The sequence below is a fragment of the Acanthopagrus latus genome, chromosome 5 (genome assembly GCF_904848185.1).
Source record: "Acanthopagrus latus isolate v.2019 chromosome 5, fAcaLat1.1, whole genome shotgun sequence".
In the NCBI taxonomy this organism is placed as follows: domain Eukaryota; kingdom Metazoa; phylum Chordata; class Actinopteri; order Spariformes; family Sparidae; genus Acanthopagrus; species Acanthopagrus latus.
The window spans coordinates 20,808,988-20,829,595 of NC_051043.1; the positions used below are offsets into that span (position 1 = coordinate 20,808,988).

The 20,608-nt window shown below is 43.5% G+C and overlaps 2 protein-coding genes across 9 annotated transcripts in view; both read right to left on the reverse strand.

The window, feature by feature from the left end:
* Positions 1-515: 515 nt before the first annotated feature.
* On the reverse strand, positions 516-9,454 carry osmr (oncostatin M receptor). 2 transcript variants are annotated; one of them, XM_037098744.1, is made up of 17 exons: positions 9,244-9,454; positions 8,985-9,139; positions 8,693-8,846; positions 7,835-8,107; positions 7,661-7,751; positions 6,837-6,985; positions 6,565-6,698; positions 6,332-6,473; positions 5,926-6,011; positions 5,584-5,803; positions 4,978-5,163; positions 4,777-4,878; positions 3,832-3,999; positions 3,551-3,703; positions 3,356-3,461; positions 3,181-3,262; positions 516-1,627 (listed from the first exon to the last, which is right to left on the reverse strand). In XM_037098744.1, the coding sequence occupies exons 1-17, from the start codon at positions 9,314-9,316 to the stop codon at positions 1,223-1,225; spliced, it is 2,679 nt and encodes an 892-aa protein (XP_036954639.1). In that variant the 5' UTR covers positions 9,317-9,454; the 3' UTR covers positions 516-1,222. The 2 variants fall into 2 exon arrangements, with proteins under 2 accessions (XP_036954639.1, XP_036954638.1); XM_037098743.1 differs by having other exon boundaries at positions 7,622-7,751.
* An 82-nt stretch (positions 9,455-9,536) lies between these two features.
* Positions 9,537-20,608, reverse strand: part of LOC119019835 (rho guanine nucleotide exchange factor 28-like) — a 37,312-nt gene continuing 26,240 nt past the window's right edge. For 3 of the 7 annotated variants that reach the window (XM_037098739.1, XM_037098737.1, XM_037098738.1), the window contains 22 exons: positions 19,918-20,062; positions 19,588-19,643; positions 18,714-18,771; positions 18,043-18,166; positions 17,184-17,314; positions 16,948-17,088; positions 16,190-16,440; positions 15,987-16,112; positions 15,760-15,877; positions 15,324-15,578; positions 15,162-15,238; positions 14,888-15,066; positions 14,662-14,759; positions 14,370-14,561; positions 13,360-13,491; positions 13,084-13,217; positions 12,951-12,998; positions 12,374-12,478; positions 12,102-12,266; positions 11,290-11,541; positions 10,802-11,177; positions 9,538-10,621 (listed from right to left, as the gene is read on the reverse strand). In XM_037098739.1, the coding sequence (XP_036954634.1) occupies positions 10,437-10,621; positions 10,802-11,177; positions 11,290-11,541; positions 12,102-12,266; positions 12,374-12,478; positions 12,951-12,998; positions 13,084-13,217; positions 13,360-13,491; positions 14,370-14,561; positions 14,662-14,759; positions 14,888-15,066; positions 15,162-15,238; positions 15,324-15,578; positions 15,760-15,877; positions 15,987-16,112; positions 16,190-16,440; positions 16,948-17,088; positions 17,184-17,314; positions 18,043-18,166; positions 18,714-18,771; positions 19,588-19,643; positions 19,918-20,062 (3,348 nt within the window). In that variant the 3' untranslated portion in view covers positions 9,538-10,436. Of the gene's footprint in view, positions 10,622-10,801; positions 11,178-11,289; positions 11,542-12,101; positions 12,267-12,373; positions 12,479-12,950; positions 12,999-13,083; positions 13,218-13,359; positions 13,492-14,369; positions 14,562-14,661; positions 14,760-14,887; positions 15,067-15,161; positions 15,239-15,323; positions 15,579-15,759; positions 15,878-15,986; positions 16,113-16,189; positions 16,441-16,947; positions 17,089-17,183; positions 17,315-18,042; positions 18,167-18,713; positions 18,772-19,587; positions 19,644-19,917; positions 20,063-20,608 lie in introns of all 7 variants that reach the window. The other 4 variants (XM_037098741.1, XM_037098740.1, XM_037098736.1 and 1 more) reach the window with 3 other exon arrangements.

The window sequence follows — 20,608 nt, forward strand, 5'->3', positions numbered from 1 at the left end:
ATTCACCCGAGCAGAGATCCCGTAACTGTTGATTTAGAGAGAGAGATAGAAATCATCCAAACACATTTTTGGCTTTGATGAAATGAAGTGCATCTGGATTCATGAAAACATCAGATCAGATAGTTTTGATTTGTAGCCGCCTTTGAGCCAAATATTATATAGCTAGAATTTCTGATTTAATCACAGAAGAAGTGCTGTAATTACAGTCTAAACTTCATATTATTCACTTTGAATAAATAAAGAGATGAGATACGAGTTTCAAAATATCTATCAGCTCTGGTGAATGCATAAAATCATTTGAATGATTTGGCATGAATTGTGATTTGTAAATGAATTTCTGTGTAAAAACAGGAGGCATTTCTGCAGTTCATTAAAACGGAAATGTACTTCGACTTGCATTAGTCCTAAAAATTTGGAAAGGTAAACCAGAACTGTCTTCAGATTACAGTAGATCTAGCATTTATTTATGTATTGTGATGTCACACGTCCAACAGATGAAAACGTGTCACAATCAGTAAGATCATAGCAATACTTTATTCTAACTTCCCACACATGTGCTTTGTTCTTTGACACAATTACAGTAACACAGTTGTTAAGGTAACAGATTTAATGCTATAAACAGGTTCTGTGCGTTTGATCAAGCCTCAACAATTACCCAGCTGACAAGATGCCTTCGAAATGACTAAGACTTTATTTTTGCACCTGGAGACGCACAAAGCAGTAGCGTGCAAGATAAATTCCAGGAAATTCCAGTTACACCAAAGGAATGTTGATGAATGTTAAACTCGCCGAAGCTGATTTCTTTTCCCCCCAATCATGATGTAATTCATGGATGGTATAGCTCCTTCTACCTCATTCAGTACAAGCTTTGAATTTCAGAATACTGTTTTGACAACACTATACAAATGATACAAAAATGAAAATGTTAAGTAAAGATGCACATGCTCAGCTTCCTGATTGGCACTACCCGTTGCATCCTGTAGATAACATCTGCGGCTGCAGCACAGTTTGCAGCGAGTGTGTTTTCAGGCCTGCTTTCACCGGATTGTTTTCGGTCTCTGTTCCTCCAGAGATAAAACCCGAGTAGTTTAAAAGACTCTTAAGATCACCTGTCTTGTGCTCAACAGGCAGAACCCTGTGATTTGTTTTCCGGTCAAGCCACATGCAGTGGGTTAAAATGTTATAATGATTTTACTGTGTTTATCCTCTTGAGATGGAGAAATTATGCAGGAACGCATTGGTCTTCATACTCAACCACACTCACTCCAGTACCATTGGAGATGTAATCGTATTCAACACTGCATGACCCCTGCAGACTCTCAGAGGGTTCACAGGTTTCACTTAGCCTGACTTGTGCCTCAGACAAATCCTCCTCCACCGTATGAAAATAAGCCTTGTTTGTGACGCACAGAAGGGCTTCTCTGTCCCTGAGCAGCACTGTGACCGACTGTGGACAGTATTCAGCTTGCAGCGGCGGGCAGGAGTGTGTACCGGGAGAGGGCGGCGTGCTCTGGGGCCCGGCGTCGCTCAGTGTGGTCGGTTCATTCAGAGGAGGCCTGGTGTACAGGATCTCAATGTTGCAGCTGCTGCACTCATCCACCCTCTGAGGCTGCAGCCACTCGACCGTCTGTGCCAACATGCAGAGAGGATAATGATGAACAAAACCAGATTCCTGTGAATTATATCATACCAGCAGGTCCATACTTGTAAGCTCAATGTACAAAAATGCTGCATGACTCAAAAAAAGGTGGCAGAGAAACTGATCTAATCATGGGGAGCTTTCTGTGTTTGATTTTAATAAGACAAATGTTTGATATTATGTCTGCTGAAAAGGTTTTTTTTGAAAACCTGTCGTGGATCATGGTCATTGCCTCGAGGGTCATTACTGTTGCCAGAATCCATCTGGTGTTTTTGTCTGTTTCTAGAATGGAGGTGATGAGTAAATGCTGTCGTTGACAATATATGAATAAGCTGGAAGCTGACCAATGACCTTAATTTAATGTTCTCAAGCCCCTTTATAACATCATTTTACTGACATTTAAAGATGGTTAATGAGTTGCTTCATCTGCAAAAACCTCAACCAGGAAATTCAGTTACCGTAAGTAATTTGATCACACAGTATCTCTGTGTACTGATGAGCCGCCTGATTCTTAAGTGTGGACAACAAATGCCACAGAGTAATGAAAGTCTGCAGAAGCCCTGAGAGACAAGTGAGGGGAAAAAATCTGGTTCTATGATGTTTTCACATTTTATGAGTCTGATTTAAAAGTTTTTCTTTTAATTAGGACTTGGCCAGGGTCATTTTCTTAAAGGTACTTTTTAAAATCTTTGTGGACGAAATATATATATTTCGGGGTGTCACCATGTACACCTACTCACAATAACTCTGATATTAAAATGATAATACTGTTTGAATAATCCAGTGCAGAGGCCTTGTGGATCTTTTATCAGTTCATCTGGTTGCTGTTTCGCTGTTCATTCAGTGTTATTGCTCTTTTTGTACACTTTTGAACTGTTACGGTTCTAAGGCTCTCTCTCTCTCTCTCTCTCTCTCTCTCTCTCTCTCTCTCTCTCTCTCGACTCCCGACACTCATATTTTGGGTGTAATTAATTTGACAAAAGGGAGACAAAACACACAGTAAATGCAATTTATCAAATTCTTTGTAGATATTGTGAAAATATATATGAAATGTTATTATTCATTTGGCCGAGATAATCATGTAGAGACAATCTGACGTTGTTGCGACAGCCTTGTTCTGGATTATTTCCCCCATGCTTGTTGCTGTAATGCTTCTTTCAGCCCCCGGAGGGAGAACTGCACCACCGCATTACTGGGCTTTATTATGGATCCCACTGCTTTTCTTGGCAGCACCCACCCTACTCTGCTTCTGATAGGCTTGCCCTCCTACCCTACAATAACCCTCAACAACGACAATCTCATAGTGGTGCACTTTGCCCTTTTGTGGCCGAGACAAGTATTAAAACAGGGAAGCACATAAACACAAAAATCATCCTGACAAATGAACACAAATAAAATCAGGGCAAGTCTTTTTTTTTTTTCCAGACTCGCCTGTCAGGGTTCAGTTTGTTGAAAGTTTCACATTTCTGTGCTCTGTCTATATTACTGTATATTCCAAATGTATTCTAGGTGATCACAGCATTTCAGTGTTTTATCCGTACCTCATGCAGGAAGCTGTCTAACTCAGGAATTTTGATGTTCATACCAGCAGGATAAACAAATATTCCCTTCAGCCACTTGAGCCTGCAGGAGAAACAAAAAGGAGGGTGGGAGAGAAACGGTCCGGTCTATGTTCAGCAGGAATTCATGTTTAAGTTGAGATTTAAAGCTACTCACGTTTTTCTCTGTGGCCACAGGAGAATGGTGCAGCACAGCAGCAGCAAGATCGGAGTCAGTATCTTGGCCAAGTGAGCAGAGTCTAAGTGAGTCCAGGGCCTGTGCACTGGACATTTTAAAACTTTTATTCAACAGGGAAAAACAATAATAAAATCAAGTGATAGTGTTGCATTGACGGGGTGTTTTGGAGCTCACAGTTGGTTCCGGTCCTGATGGTGATACTTGCAGGTTGTCCGGGCCCCTCCTTAGTGAGAGCGCTCACAGAGAAAGCGTACTCGTGGTTCTGCTGCAGACCATCGATGGTCACAGACTTCCTCTGAGGCTCTGCCACCGTCACGTTAAACAGATCTGGACGTGCACAAGATGAATGCCTTGTGTCATCAGAATGCAAGAGTGTCTAAAAACTAGTGTGTGAAATTGAAAATGGAAATGAAAATGAAATATCATAATGTGGAACAGTGGAAGTTTTCCCTCACATGCAACATGACCCAGCGGTGTATCAGGTGCTACTTCCTGCACTGTAACCAGATATCCAGTGATGAACGCTGGATGGGCCGGATCATCCACATCATACCGCCACTCCAGTGTCACAGATGAGGAAGTACTCTGTACAGGCTCAACCAGACTCGGGGACTGTACAAATTCTGAGGAAAAGGATGTGGTTTTGAGGAAGAATTACAGAATTACTTAGATTTAACATCCCCAACCCGTGTGGAGCTACTGAGACCTTCCATGTGATGCCTGCGTTATTGTGATGATGTCAGAATCTGCTTTAAAGCCTTCAGTTTGACAGGAGCTGGATTCTGTGTCTGTGTTTTTACCCTGATGTGGCGTTTGTGGTTATTTTCTTATCAAATTAAACCCAGTGCTCTGCTCACTAAATATAATTTGCATTGCCTTCTTGTCTCTGCTTCATCCTCACTGTGTATCTGACAAACAGGAAAGATGCAAATAGATGACATCTGGAGGATGTCCTCATTTGAGCCTCTGATGAAGACATCCTGTCTCGAACTTTAGTTGCCGCGCATTATTAAAAGTTTAATTTCTCACCATGTGCTAAAGACCTCATCTCTGCCACAGAGTCTCACTGGCCTGCCTGCACCAGTTCTGAGACATTTTAAACCCTTCAATTATGTGCCCGTTAGACCAGCAAACACCTCATAAACCTCAGGAAGAAATATTGTTTTATTGTCTCAAACACAAGACAGTAAGGCAGGCAGGAAGGGGTAATAAAAAGCAAGCTTTGTTAACATAGAGCTGAATCCACAAAAAAAATCAAGGGCAGGCAAAGAGTACTGAGAAAAAGACCAAGACAGGAAGCGAAAATTAACTTCACATGGGGATAAAATCTGCTAAATAAAACAGGAAATGTCGACACTGAAAACCAAAACCACGGGAAATTGTTCTCACATAACACTCACTGAGCTCTTGTGAATATCCAGTCTGTGTCTCCAGCAGCCTGTGTCCATTTTCTGTGCACTCATAAATATTAAACGTGTACCTACAGCCTGCTTTGAAATCTCCTGCAAACAAACAAACAAACAAACAAAAAAATGAAAGCCAGCGTAGGTAAAACTTTAAGCATCCACACATACAGTGACCGCTAAAGGAGACAAACTTACTAGCAGGTAGGAACAATGTGTTTCTCCCTTCAGGCACCTTCATCCACCTGAGGGTACAAGGCACTGCGTTTCCCAGAATGCACCACTCCACAGTATAGCCACAGACGGCACTGTCCTGCTCGTCCCAGGACAGGTTAAAACCAGAAGCTGTGCCGCTGCTGAACCTCTTCTCCACTGGGCGGATTCCTAGACAGAGACGAGTGTGGTGATCAACCAGAGATGAAGCAGAAAAACTAAAATTCAACAAGCACTTCAACTAAACATAATCTGGAGTGGTGTTTTTAACTCCTGTTCCTGGGCCTCCCATCCTGCGTGTTTTAGATGTTTCCCTGCCACAACACACCTGCCTTGTAATGTGAATTGGGTGTGTTGGCGTAGGGTAATTCATCTCACTGTTACCCCGCAAGTTTCTTTGTCTCACTGTATGACGATTGTATAAAACAGCAGAAATCCAAGCTAACCGTCCGCTATGTTTTGCAAAAGTCTGTTCATACATTTTTGAGAGAAGCAAGCTTCGTAACAGCAAAAACACCATTGTTTGAGGAAGTGAAACTTCCAGGAAAGTGAGCTCAGTCATGGCGAGCTGATTCCACATGTGTTACTCACCTCTGTCATCTCTCTGCGGGATGGTGATGTGGGCAGTGTAGGTGACGGTGCAGCTGGTGCGGAGAACAGCCTGGACGCTGAAGTCGCACTGTCCTGGACCGATGGAGACCTCTGCCTGGGTCTGTCCACCGTCCTTGCACTCCGTCCAGTTTTGACCGTCCTGCGACCACTGAACCAAATAACCTTGGATGTTCGCAGTGGCAGCTGGGCCAGAGACATGCTGAGAACAATGGAGTGGGGATATTTATTCCTTTAATTAAACCAGACAGTGGTTGTGTGCTGTGGCGCAAATAGTTTAACCAAAGTAAAATCAGAGGAAAACAGACAAGGTTAGAATCTTACTGGAGTCCAAAATAGAGAAACTTGTCGGCTGTTCGGGTCTGACTGCTGCTTTATTTTCCTCCATAAATCCAAGGTCACCAGTGGACCTGAAGAAAGACCATGACAATCACAGGCATGAGAGATCATTTCACACCAGTACTGGCACACTTGACCTGTAGATCAAACTTGTCTTGTTGGCTCTTTGACTGTTCAGTTTTCTTGCCTGCTTAAAATATATAAATAAAGAAAACACAGAGGGAAGAAAAATGTACTTTTCCAGTGGGTTGTGTGCGGGTTGTTTGATATCATGCCACCACGATGTCCTGCGATAGTTTAGTTTTAGCCTCAAAGAAGCCTAATTATTTTGATCAGGACTTGTATCTGAGTATGGACCATGCATACATCATCCTATCCTGGTAACACTCACAGGTTGTGAAGGCTATTGGCTGTGTCCACTCTCCCCAGAGCCTGCCATTGACAGAGCAGCGTACCCTGGTGGAGTAGCGTGTGCTGGGAAGCAGAGGTTCCAGTTTGGCTGTGCAGGACCCTCTCACACTGTTGCAGCTCAGCTGATACAAGCACACAGGAGGTTAACAGACAACACTGAAATGTCCAGCAGCAGTAATTCCACAGTCTGAATATTTTAGTTGAGCCAGTCACCTCGGTGGTGCTGCCCGGATCTGTTGTGAGCTGACAGAGGAGGTTCGGACGGGTCAGCTTCCCCTGTACGATCCAGGACACAGTGGTGTCCGTCACCCCGAGGCTCACTCCGTCCCACTCCACAACGGGACGCACTGATGGCAACACATACATGAAATCCATACATATGATAAACACACAGCATTATTAGACACATATCTAATATAAGGGCAGATGAAATTCATTTGTGCATGTTGCTTCAGTCTTTGGGCCTTTCTTTTGTGACCTCTGACCTCTGTCAGAAATGTTGAAGCTGTGGCTCTCTGTTTCCTCTCCCAGCGGGTCCTTCACCATCACCCTGATGTTGTATTCCTCCAACTGTGGGACGGCTGGGAAAATACAAGACGATGGCTTGCAGTTGATGGGTGCCCGGTCTGAGTTCCTGTGTTTTCAACAACAAAGAACGGACATCTGAACATGATGCCGGCTTTTTCAAATAAGCTTAAATTGTGGAAAGAAGCAGCTGTAAAACTCTTGATAAGAGCATGAAAACCCCTGCAAGCTGACTATTTTCACGAACAGAATGTGAGCCACTGGCTTCGATAACATTTGTAAAATCTAGAGAAGGTACAGGTAATTGTACATGCAGGAAAACAAACTTTTTAGCAGCTGTAATAAGAATCTGATGCACTGAGGTGCCTGCTCAGGCCTGTAAGAGCTGACCAATCAGAGCAGACTGGACTCTTTGGGAGCGAGGCCTTAAAGAGACAGGCCGTTCTTTCTAGTGGACACAGGGGCCTTTAAATAAATACTAATATCAATATCAAAGAAATCTTGAGTCCTGGATGCAGAGTGGTTCCAACATTGAAGCTGAGAAGCTAATTATAAACTTCACAGCAGAATGATATAGAAATGCATTCTTATATGTTTGTCCAACTGAGAAGAAGAAAAGAGAAAAGTAAGTGTGTGGACATGGCAGTATCAGAGCGAGCTGGAAGTTCAGCTGGAAGGCCAGTATTCACAAAAACACTCTTGTCTACATTTTACATTTTCCATGTTTGGTTAATATGCATCTTACTCTATGTGGAGGGTGATTGTTTGCTTGTTGAGTTCGTACAGGTGTTGTTCTCGGCCTGAATCCCAGGTACAGTGAACAGCGGTCATGTCTGTGGTCACACAGCTGAGGTCTTTCGGCTTCTGAGGAGGAACTACAGCGCACACACACACACACAGTGCATATCTAAGAGCTCTTTGTGAAATAATATTACAAGTTTTAATAGAAGAAACTTACAGCTGACGTAGTTCCACATACGACTCTTCTTGCCCGTTGAATCTCTGCAGCTGAGCGTCAGACCTTTGATGGGTCTGTTTGGGATGGTCAGGTTGACCACCATGATAGCCTTGACCCCGGCTCCCACACTGATAGGAGTGTGCTGCTTGTTATCGAAGGTAATGTCGGTAATATCGAGTCCTCTTGGGGGAACACAGCAGAACATGGCACTGGTGCCCTCTATCAGCACCCTCTGGGACGGGAACATCTGGGTCTTATCCTCTACCTGGACTCCTGCAGGTCACAGAAGAGAGTTCAGTCTCAACTAGCAGCGTGTACAAGCAGGGATGCTGTAATAAACCACTTGTCAATGATGCCTTTTGAATTATCAAAACAAAGGCTGGGCCAGTTACTTTGAAATGTAGTCAGATACTAAACGTATACTACATACTTATTTTCTCTCTGTACTGCTGTGTTACCTGCACATTTCTCCCAAAGGGGAATCAATAAAGGATATGTCTAAATCTTGATCAGAAAGCAAACTGAAAAAATCTGATTACAATGCCACCACAGATTCTGATCCATCCAAATGTATTGTGGCCAGGCTTTGTTGAATGATGAGCATTGCAACATGTATCTGAAATGATTGCAACAGACCAGCAGCAGTTGAGCAACACTGATGTAAAGATTGTTGAAAGGGAAGATAAAACAGATGGAGGCCTCCCTCATACTGATAGAACAGAAACTGGTGCCTCTTTGATGTCATGATCTTATCAGTGAAACTGTGAGAAACAGATCTGTTTTCTGCCTGTTTGGTTCGGTTGTACTCAGGCACGTATTAATGCAAACAGGCGTCACAGTGCAGCAGCAGCGTCTCACCGTCGTTGGTCCTCCAGCTGCTCCACGGACTTGGGACAGACTTGTTATAGAGACGTCGTATCCTGACTGAGTGATCGACACACTCCAGAGGCAGATCGGAGGTCCACGCCCACGTGTATTCGTCTGAATCCAAGGAAAGTAAACTCACATTTCTCTGGATTAAAAACAAGGGAAATTAGTGCAGTTTATCAGCATAGTAAATGCAGTCAAAAGTGGAATTATCAATACTATAAAGTCACTGAAATGCAAGTACATACTCTAAACAGCAGCAAATCCGGACAGCAGTACTCACGTTGTAAATAACGGTGTGGTTTTCAGCGCGGCCGATCTGGATCTCATAAACGTCGCCCACTAAGCCACTGAGGCTTACCAGCCAGCTCACCATGAGGGTTTGCCTGTCACTGATAGCCTGCAGATGACTGATGCTCGGCCTCGGCGGCTGCCAAACTGACACGCAGTGCAACTTAATGTATTTTGAGGTTTACAGGGCATATTTGAAGAATTTAAAAAAAATAATAAATAAATGGAGAATTGAAGTAAATCAAACTCACCTGTTTCTGAGCAGAATCCACTCCAGCCCTCAAAAAGTATCAGATAAAACCCGAGCAGGTTCACCAAGAACATTCTGAAACGTCTCGTCCTCCCAATCGAGGCAGAATCAGTGTGAAGTGGCGGTCATGCACTGCACACACTAACTGAAAGGCTCATGAGTCAATGGGTATTGGCAGCTTGCTGACTATTACTGCATAAGCATTGCGTAATAACAACAGAAGAACTCATGAGAGGTGTGCATGATGATAAAAGTGATGGTTTGCAAAAAAAAAAAAAAAAAACTAAAACAATGTTCGCCACAATAATTTTTATATACAGCACAATATCAATATGGCACATCACAGGTCAGATTACAAGGTTACAAGGGAACACGTATCAAACAGAATATCATCAATGTCGACAGTGCATGAAGCAATTTACACACAATAAATTATCAGACAAAGAGGTGAACAGAAGACATTCTTTACACAAATCACTTACAGTATCAGATAACAAGATTTTTTGGCACTTAAGTGAGAAAAATAATAACAGGAAAATAAGTTCCTCTTCCAACATAGTGTGCATAGGTAGCCTTTCCATAAAACTATACATATATCTAATATTTATACAATAATGTCAGTATATTTCTGTGTCTTTAAGATGCTCACAATCCCTTATAAATATTAATTAAAATCACGTAGCACTCTATACATAGTTTGGGGGAAGGGCTCGATTGGCTTCTCAAATATTTTCTTTTAAGTGCTCAAATAACAGCAACACACACTTCTGTCCTGATTTTCTGCAACTTTAGGTCCCAGTGTTTGGGGCACAAAAGTACCTCTGCCATCCAACAAGTGCAACGGATACTAACAAAAAAAAAATAATCTTAGAAACAAAAACACGGGGAGTACAAGTATAAAAGCCGATTTATAAAGAATTTCTCTGCTAAAAGGCACGATGGCTTCATCACACAGGAAGAAAAATGATTCATGGCCGCCACGTACACTGATGAAGGCACGCATACTGTATCTGTGGAGACTTCCGCCCTGCAACTACTCCCCTTACATTCAGTTCTTAATTCAATGTGTAACCATCACATTACGATGGGTGCAACAGGTACACACACAAACACATAAAAAGCAACAGATATATATCATTGTCGGTCCAGTTTTATGTCAGGCAGCTTGCATTGATCCTTTCTTGGTAATGATTTTCAGAGATAAACGATGTTCTCCTCGCCTGCTTCCTCCCCGTTCTGTCCTTCAAGGGAGAGGTAAGCCTGCGGGGGGAGGAGGGGGGTAAGGGAGGGAGAGGAGGAGTAGTCGTCCTCATAAAGTCCTGTGACCTCTGACCTCCAGGGACCTGCCCGTCGCCTGTCCAATGATGGGCTGAAGTCTGCTAGAAGGAGAATGACAAAAAAAAAAAAAAAAACACTTTAGGAAAAGATCGAACTTGAATGTATAGATGATCAATATGGCTGCATGTCTTTGTATGCTGTTCAGAAACCTCATTACAGAAACTTCCTACTGAATCTCAGTTTAGTATGAGATTTAGGGAAGGATTATGGGAAGAACTTACTGTTGTTGGTCTTCTGTGGCTGTGCGGTGACCCTGCTGCTGAAGGGGTGGATGGAGTCATTCAGAGGTTGGGTGCAGCTGTGGCTGTTACTGTAGTTTGGGTACGTGTGACCGTCCGCAGGGTGTTTGCTGTGAGCCTGGCTCAGCAGGGTGTTGAGGCTGTTGTAGAGGCTGGCACTGAGGCCAAGGTTGGCGGTGTAGCTGGAGCTGTGCAGAGGGCCGTCTGGGTTCTTCCTCGGCACAGAGAGCAGCTGGTGCTGGTTGTTGTTGGCGGGCTGGTGGAGGCGGTTCTGCTGAAGGGAGGCGAGTAAAGACGACTCGTACTCGTACACCGAGCAGCTTCCATCCAGGCTGCCAGAGCGGCTGTGGTTGGACACCTGGGAGATTGAAACACATTCAAAAACATCAGAGCGGACATTTTCATCTCCACACCACTTACTCCTAACCTCCTCCACATGCCTGTCTCTGCTCCCTCCTTCCTTCTCTTACCTTGTATCCATCCAGTGGTATCGTAACAGGCAGGCTGCTCTGGCGGTTGTGCCTCCAGCTCTGCAGTAGCCTCTGCTGGGCTTCAATCTTCTCCTTCTCCCTCTCCACACTCCTCTGGCCCTCCCTCAGTCGCTCCAGATTTTGCTGATACTCCAGCAGCTGCGCCTCCAGCTCCTCGCGCTCGCAGCGTAGTCGCTCGGCCTCCAGGAGGCACTGCTGCTCTCGCTGCTCCAGCATGTTCTCCTGCTCACTCTGAAAACACGTATGGAAGAGCTACATCAGAGTGCAGCCACTTATTATCTCTTCAGAGATCGGGTGCAGCTGTAGTCGGTACTGTAGTTTTGGGTATGTGTGACTGTCTGGAGGGTGTTTGCTGTGACTTTGAACAGTTTGTTTAACTGAGTATTAGATTTGAAACGGTTCACAGTTTCATGTAGAGTATGTTGCAACTATAAGAAACCAGATAGCTTTACTTACAAGCAGAAAGTCCCACACATGTTTGAAGGAAAAGGATGTTACAACATTTTATCACAAAAAACCATCTGAACTTCACTGGAGAGGAAATACTAAAAATAACTTAGAGAGGTGAATTCACAGGTTACAGTTTCTGATGATCTGTGACAGCCTCCACTTTTTATTTCATGGAAATCGAATTGTAATCTGTATGACTCTTTATTATTTAGTCAGGGGTAAAGCCTCTACAAATGGTGGTGTTTTTGATGTTTTCTATCTAGATGCTTGGAATTGGATGTGATATCAGAAACCACAAGATTTCAGTGAGACAGCTGAGAGAAAAACAGCATAAGGTTTACCTGTTGTTTCTCTCTGGCCACACACTCTTTGTCCCAGCGCTGCTGCTCCTGTTTCAGCTTCACGTGAAGTTTCTGCACCTCATCCACCTCTTCTTTCTTCCTCTCCACACCCTTCTTTTCTACTTCCTCTTTCTTCTTATCAGTGCTCCTCTGCCTCTCCTGCTCCTGGATAACCACAGAAACTGGTTTAATCCTTTCTGTCATTACTTAAAAAAGAGACAGCTTAAGTCTTTATTTCATTTATTTCAAAATGATTATCATGAGACTGATACCAGATTGTTTTGGAGGGAAGTGAGCGTCCGGAGCTGCGGTCTTTCTCCCTCCAGGAGAAGGAGTTTCTGGACTTCTTGGCAGCTGTCCTGGAGGGTAACAGCAGCCTGCCAATACAATGAGTAGACAACTGATCACACAATGTAACTTAATCATTGTCAAGTTAGAGATGGGGGGAACTATTGACCAACTATTATTTTGATAACTGAATCTAAATTATGAAACCCCTAAAAATCTATTTTAATGTACATTTCTAAAAAGTTGTAAACACAAAACTTAAAAAAGGAAATTAAATGGACTAAAAAACAGTTATTATAGACAGATTATATATTTGCTATTCAGGTAAATGAAAACTTGACTGTTTTGTTTTCTAATACATTGAACATAAAAGTAAGAGCAGCTCGATCACAGATTAAAAAGTGAAAGATTTTTAAGGATTTAAAATAGAGGCATATGTCGGAAACCAGCCAAAGTAATACATTAATATCTATTATCATTGTGTATTTAATGTGAATCCTGCCCTTTCACAAAGCCAAACATCCACTTGTGCATTCAGTTACAGAAGTGAAACCTGCTCACCTGCAGACTATAGAGAAGCTGAGTCAGACTCTGGACGCTCTCTGCAACCTGCAGAAAACTGTGTTACTACAGAGAATCAGTGGCGCATATTCATTTTATTAACACTGCTCATGGGGTAGCACAGCAGTCAAACCTTTAACAATGTCCCTTTGTTGTCTCCTCTTCTCAGCTCAACGGCAGAGCTCCACAGTGCACTGTCCAGCCCCGTCAGCTCGCTGTCTGATCCAAGAGAGGTGGAGCTCATACTGAGCGTGCTCAGATAATCCGCTGTGGCAACAGGAACAGAAGAGAGGGCCCAGGTCAATGTGACTGCTTGGCCTGCACATATGTGGGGATTGCAGTTCACCAATATTGGAGTGGTATTGTCACAAAATGACTTTAAGATATTCTGTGTATGTTTGTGACTCACGTTCAGAGGGAGACTCCTGGATGCTGCTGCCGTGGCTGTTGTAGCTGCAGCCCTCTGGTCCTCGGACAGGAGAGCTTTGACTTTGTACAGAGAGGCCATCACGAGCCTGCAGGATGGTGATCAGGTTCTCTGCTGCAGAAAAGACGCATATATCTTTTAAAACTCATGAACAGGTCTTCTGTAAACAAGTCTGGCTATCAAATTGCTATCCATGTCAACAACATAATCCTACAGTATACCATATCACTTATTCTTATAAAATTGATAAAGTTCAAAGTTCAGTACACATTTTTAATTAAAACAAAAGTCCAATTTCTATTTGTAACGGAGCAGTGCCGATTATAGTTGACACTCTCACTTGAATGAAAGTCTTGCACACTCTCACATCAGCTTTCTCTTATTCTAGTTCATGCTGAGTTGAGCTTTGCAAGGACGTCACTAAACTAGACACACAGATAAGAATGATAAAAGCACAAGTCGTCCAGTCCCAGAAGACCTTTTTTTAATAGCAGATATCTTGACTTTGTGAGTGACTAATACAATTACCTAATAAAATGAATGATTGCATCATTTCACTTAAGTGTCCCTGGAAGCTCTAACACAGTTTGTACTCACTCCTTCAACAGGGGACCTGAAAATTGCAAAAGTTAATGGCATGCAGCCATTGTTAATGTTTTAAGGTATTGCTGTGCTTTTCCTGCCGTGACCAGGATTTACTGACAGGAAAAAATTCAATTCAGCAACACAGTCCTAAAAAGTAATATGGCTATGGCTATGCAGCAGGGGCTTTAAGTAACTGGATACAATTAGGTTAAGTGTAAACTAACTACAAGACTTTGGATTGTAATGTGTGGAAATGCTACTCAGTGTAGTGACTAAAAAGTCTGCCAAAATTGTGAATTCAAGTTTGTTTTATATTAATCGTGAATCATAATCATCATTAGACTATAGTGAGTTCCTGTGCTGATGCAGGACTGCAGCATTTGTAGTCACGCAGCAGCTTCTTTTACCTTCTCTGAGAGCAGCTGTGAGCAGCGCGGAGGCCTGTCGTGGCGCCTCGCTGTCTGTGTCAGGCTGTACCAGCAGATGGCGATGTGGTACAGGTTCTGGCGAGCGGAGGGTTAACTCTGTGAGCTCAGCATAGAGCTGTAACTTCTCCTCCAGGCTGTTGCAGATTCGCTGGTCCTGACCCAACAGTGTCTCTACACAAAACCAACACAAAGATTAGGATTTCTTCACGGCTCCATGAGATAATGATGATGATGATCAACTGATTAAATGTTGTGAAAACCTGAAGGTTACCTTGGAACTTTGTTATCTTCTGAACTCTCACTTCTGCCGCTCGCCTGGCCTCCTCTGTCTCAGCACTCCGCTCCTCCTCCTCCTCTTCCTCAGGACAACTGCCAGGTGGACCAGTGGGTTAGATAATGAGTAACACACACACATGCACACATTAACCAGACACAGATTTTGAATAGAAGAACAGACAAACACTGTAGACTTGACACACACACACACACACACACACCTCTCTACAGCTTGTCGTATGTGCCTCATCCACGCATTCCTCTCCTCTCTGGTGTTGGTGTGAACTTCGTACATCTCTGGTCCCACTGAGGAGGCGGAGATAAGGAACATCCCTCGCTCCTCATTGGCTACTTCCCTCACAATGAGCTTCTGCAGAGGGATAACAGGAGGCTTCTGGTCCTGAAAAAGCAGATATAACCCACGAAAATAAGTTAAGGGATGGAGAGAAAGTAACAGAGAGCTGGACAACAAGGTGTTCTTCAGTTGAAGCTTACCACAGCAGCAAATACAAAGCGCTGATCTTTCTCTTGTAGGAAAACCAGAACATCGGTAAGCAGGAGAGCCAATGTGTCTGAAAAAGGAAGAAAACAAATACATGTAGGTTGGAAGTCTCATAAACTCAAAGGATCATGTGGTGCAGATGACCTCTCGCACACCTTTTAGACGTCCTGTGGCAGTCTTCCAGTAGACCAGCCCTTTATGTCGTAGATCCCTGTGTTTGCTATCCAGGTCCTGTTTGCGAAACACCTTGTCGTTCTTTAGCTTGGCAAAGCTCTTGTTCTCCAGCCGAGCCAGCACTTCCTGCAGCTCCTGACATTTCTCGTACTTACTGACAGTCAGGTCGACAGCAGTGATGATGTCACGGATCTGAGCCAGGGCACTCGAGAGGTCAGAGTGTTCCTGACTCCCTTCTGTGGGGAAAAATATGTAACACAGAAGTCACATTAAAATGATAGTTTGCACTCTACGAAACACTGTTTTCCAATCAGACAGCACTAAAAGTACACACACAATGTGTTCCACAGAATACATAACAGAGTTATTATTGCATATTTTCATGGTTTTGTTTAGGACACAATCGAGCTGACGTACCCTGAGTGTACTGTAATATCCTCTCCAGCAGCACTGGGTACTTGGTGATACGCTGAGTGACCAGCAGGATGAATTCTGGGACCCCTCTCCGTCTGACCAGAGAATTATTGCTCTGTTGCTGTGTGCAGAGAGGTAAACACCACAATGACGACCTCTTCCATAAGACATTTCATTTTGGAACCTTTATTTTAAATGCACAGGAGGTTCTCTTGGTTGCAGGAACTTACTTTGACGAAGTTTTGCAGTTTTTTGTTTTGCTGCTGCAGTTCTTTGAAGACATTGACAGCCTCGGTGTGATGGCTGCAGAACTCTCCATACACCTGCTTCATCTTCTCTGCATTTTCATCTGAGAACTGAGAAAGAGGCCGTAAGACACTGACTACTGAACATGTTTCTGTGTATTCATGTGCATGAATGCACATTCACCAACCTGCTGAAGCAGTACATCTCCAATCTGATGGATGAGGTAATTTCGGGGGTTCTCAGGTTGGGCTGCAGCTTGTCGGCGTTCCTGCAGCGCTCCAAAGAGGTTTCTGTGAAAGAGCAGCAGGGGGTCCAAGCAGGGGAAGATCCGGGCCACACTGTCCCAGTTGAGCTGCAGCTCCTCAAGCATGCCTCTCCTGAAGACCTCCGACATGACCGTCAGGGTTTGTATGTGGTGCAGCTCTGTCTGCATCAACTCTATATGGGGGTATTGAGAGCGGATTATAGGTACTAAAATAAACGCGCATGTTTACAGGTGCAGATGGTGGAAATGATGTCACTGATTGAAATAAACTTCTGTGAACAATGATGTTACCCTGGCAAGCCAATGTTTGGCTGAGTCCCAGTGGAACCACAAAAGGTAGAAGTGGCTTGTTAATTGGCTTCAGTAGCTAATTTCAACAAATTCCTCCAAAAAAAGACATTTGTGTAATAGATCTGCCACATGCGATTCCAACTTGGCAGCTTGCACAGTATGTCTGCCAGCTAGCAGAGCTTTTTTTAGTCATTTTGATCAAGTCCAAGCCAAGTCTCAAGTCTACATCTCTGCTAGGAAGCTATTACTGTAGCCTGAGTACTGAAAAAGTGGTTCTTTGGTTACACCCACTGAGGTTTGACTCAATTAATGGGATCTTTTTTACAATTACAGACGCAGTATGCACAGCATATAATATAAAAAAACTGTGTTAAGAAGAGCTGTCCCACCATAAATAACATCCTGTCGTTTAACGGTGCGCCTGTCGTGTTGCCTGCACAAGTCAGGACCAACTGCCAGACTCCAGGACTCCACCTCAAGTCCAAACAGGTCAGCTGACAGGTCGCTCAGAAGAGAAGCAGCAACAGCATCTGCAGGAACAAAAACACAATCCACTGTACACTTTTTCTCAATTTCATACGTGTGTAGGTTATGACAGATTATGATGTAAGCTCATCTTTCTCACCCTGTGCGGTGATCGGCGGCTCTGTTGACGGGGGAGTCGCTGTGACCGGAGTTCCCTCGTCAGACAATGAGCTGTTTGTGAAAGCTGTCGCACTGCACTCACTGTCTGCTCCTGCTGCGTCACTAAGTCGTCTGCGCAAGACAAAATAAGTTAGACCTGAACATGGACATTTTTTAAGATGAAGGAAGGTTTTAATTACTTCAAGGGACGTTTTACCACAAAAGCAGAAATATATTTTTTCCTCCTTCCTAGTGGTATTTATCCATCAAGATTTGTTTTGGTGTGGGATGTTGTACTTTAACTTATGGACAAGAGGTTCGCACTAATGACAGCATGGGATGTAACAAAAATGGCATCCTCCTTGGCTAGGCTGTAATGTTAGCTTGGATATCTGGCCTTTCATTCATGAGCTGATGCACCCAGTGGGTGTAGTTTGGTGGAGAGAAAACAGTTGCAACATTACTACCGCTCACAACAGATTGTCTGGTTTATCTTGAGTGACTGGGTAAAGATAAGAGAGGAGATTTTCAAATACAAATATTGGGACTTTGAGCACGAGTACTATCCAGCTCCATCTTAGCGGAGAGAGGGAACACAACTCAACAGCTGATATCTCCAGAACTCAGTGACTCACACCAAAACAATCTAGATGGATAAACAGATTAAAAGTCTCCACAGTTTGGAGTCTGAAGTCGAACTGACCAACACAAAAACTCACTGAAATGCCAAATAATGAATTTAACTTAAAGTTAAACGTAGAGTATGTTGACCTGAAGAGTTAAATATGGTCACATTAAAAGTGTTACAAACATCCCTCTGATGTATTCGTTTATGTACAGTAGTAACAGTGCCATCCTACCTGCTGTCTATAGAGATGGAGAGGCTTTTGCAGAGTGGGGCGACTGTTTCCTTCTTCTCTCTGGTCGTCGTGGGAAGTGAAGCAGAAGAGGAGAAACTGGCTGGAGAGTTTTCTTTCACAGAGGCTGGAGGGGAGACAAGGACAAGGAGCAGGAAGAGGAGTCAGTCAAACCTTGGAGGCTTTCCCGTTCAACAAATAAATACTTCGACTGTCTGTTTTGTGTTCAGATGCTTTGTTTAGATCTTTGATTGTAACTCTAACTGAATTATGGAGCTGCGAGGAGGTCTGCATTTCCCATCCTCTGTTATGTGACTGGACGCTGAGCCTACAGCTGTGACGACACTTAGCAACTGAAGCCGACGGGGTTTGACCACAACACCTTTGTGAGACATCAAACGCAATACATCAATAACTAAAATGATCCTGTCGACATAAGAGAAACACTCAACCTCTGTACTCGTGCACAAACACACACATAAACACAATCCAGGCCAGATCCCCCGCTGAGGTGGATTAAAATTTAACTTTTTTTCCTAGCAGGGAAAGAACAACAGTGAAGAGAGGGAGTGGGGGTCTACTACAGGAAAAACAAGGGAGGACAGGTAAGAACTTAATCAAAGACTAAGGGAGGACAGTACGAGGGGGGCGGCATGCCGTAATTTCGGACTCACTCTGTGGGAGAGACAAGGCCTTGCTTTTCATCAGCAGCGCATTCCTTTCCTGCGGCTTCTGAGGAAACACATAATCATATTAACATCAACAGCTGTAAATCATCCTGCTTGTGTTTCAAATTTCAATATAAAGATTGTTATGATTGTGACCCAACAAATTCATTCAGCTCTGGAGGCTATTTATACCGATACTAGAACATCAAAGAGCCGCCCCCCCAGATACTCTCATTATACATCATCAGTTTGTGATGTTTGTCACATTCCGGGAGTTCCTTTGTCACCAAGTGTTGGAATTTACTCTTCCTGTTTTACCCGCTTCCTCCTAACCTGCCTCAGTTAACTGATTTATCTATTTTGTTGGTATTTAGCCTTTGTTAGGCGGCAAAACTGAGTGACAGAGGAATCACAGTTACAGATTTGTAACATTTCTAATGTTAATTTACTAGATTGGGAACACTGAGTGGGAAAGCAAGAGTGATTGCCAAAGCACAGCGACAACATGGGAGTTACAGATTTTCAGTGGACAAGGTACTTAGGCAACCTGTGGAGTTTAGTTCATGTGTTTGCATATTGACCTGTATGCGTATAATCGTAGAATGGCCCTTTAATCTTTCCCTGAGAGATAGTCTGTCTTGTGAAATGATGGAGTATTTTAATAGAAGCTCAATGTGAGTCTTTGATTCCTACAAATAACTCAAACTGACTGAGGATTGTTTGTACCTTGGCTGTTATCCATGACAAAAAGTAGCCAGAGACATTCACCGTCTGTCCCCAGCAGCTGTTTTTAATGTTTGTAAAGTAATCTAGAGTAAGTACCATCACTTGAAATCATGTTGGTTTTCAGATCACATGAGTTGCGTGGTGTGGCAATTACCTTCCCACAGGCTGTGACAGACTCCCGACAGTTTTTATGGACATTCAGGAAACAGTCTAAAGACAAAGGCAGATGAAATACAGGTTCGTTTTTATGAGTTAGCTGATAGTAAACAAAATTAACACATCGCTGAGGTCAGTGTCCAGATGGCTGTCAAACAGCCCTGCTCCTCGTGATCCATGCTGACTTTGTGGGAGGAAGAAAACTGACTTGACATCATCTGCTAAACAAAACATCATGGCAGCACGTGCAAGGAGATTTACAAAAACGCTAAACAGTTCTGCCACCACAGACATAAAACAACAACAGCACTGACAGTGCGGCACTTACTGGAGCACTGCAACAGCTCCTTCCCAGAAACAGACTTATCACAGGCCACACAGAGAGCGGGACCAGATGGAGACACGGGAACAAACTGGTGTCCGTTAGCGGCTCCTGACTTCTCCTTTCCCTCCTTCATCTCTTTCCCCTTCACCTGCAACATGAGTCATAGATATTTGAAACTCACTCATTCATCTGCCATTTACTGCAGTTAATGCCACAACATGTGAACGTCCAGAGTAGAAATAACGTGACTCTGAGCAGCAGGCAGGAAGAACATATAGCGATCTCCTTGTTGCTGAAACACACCTGCTAGTGTGCAGCTAGTGGAGATAATGGAGCCTCTGAGTGAGCTTCTCTGTTTACTTTGTTAAGGTCCATGGAGACTGGTTGCTGTTGTGGGGGATCCCTCTGTGCATGTGTGTGATAGTGCAATGTTTATTTTCTTATCAAACTTCACAAGGAAGTCTAAGAGTGCGTGTTTGTTTTTTGACTTGTTCATGTGCATCGCGTGTCTGTGAACACATGGAAACATGTACTTGAACAGACGCGCACGTGTTTATGAAATCAAAAATATACTATGGAATGTGTTTTGGGTCCTCACGCTGAGTGGAGGGGGGTCTACGCATTATGTAAGAGGATATTTTCACTGTGTCCCGTTGCTAAGGCCAGTGGAGAGGGGATTTTTTCCCTGGCCAAA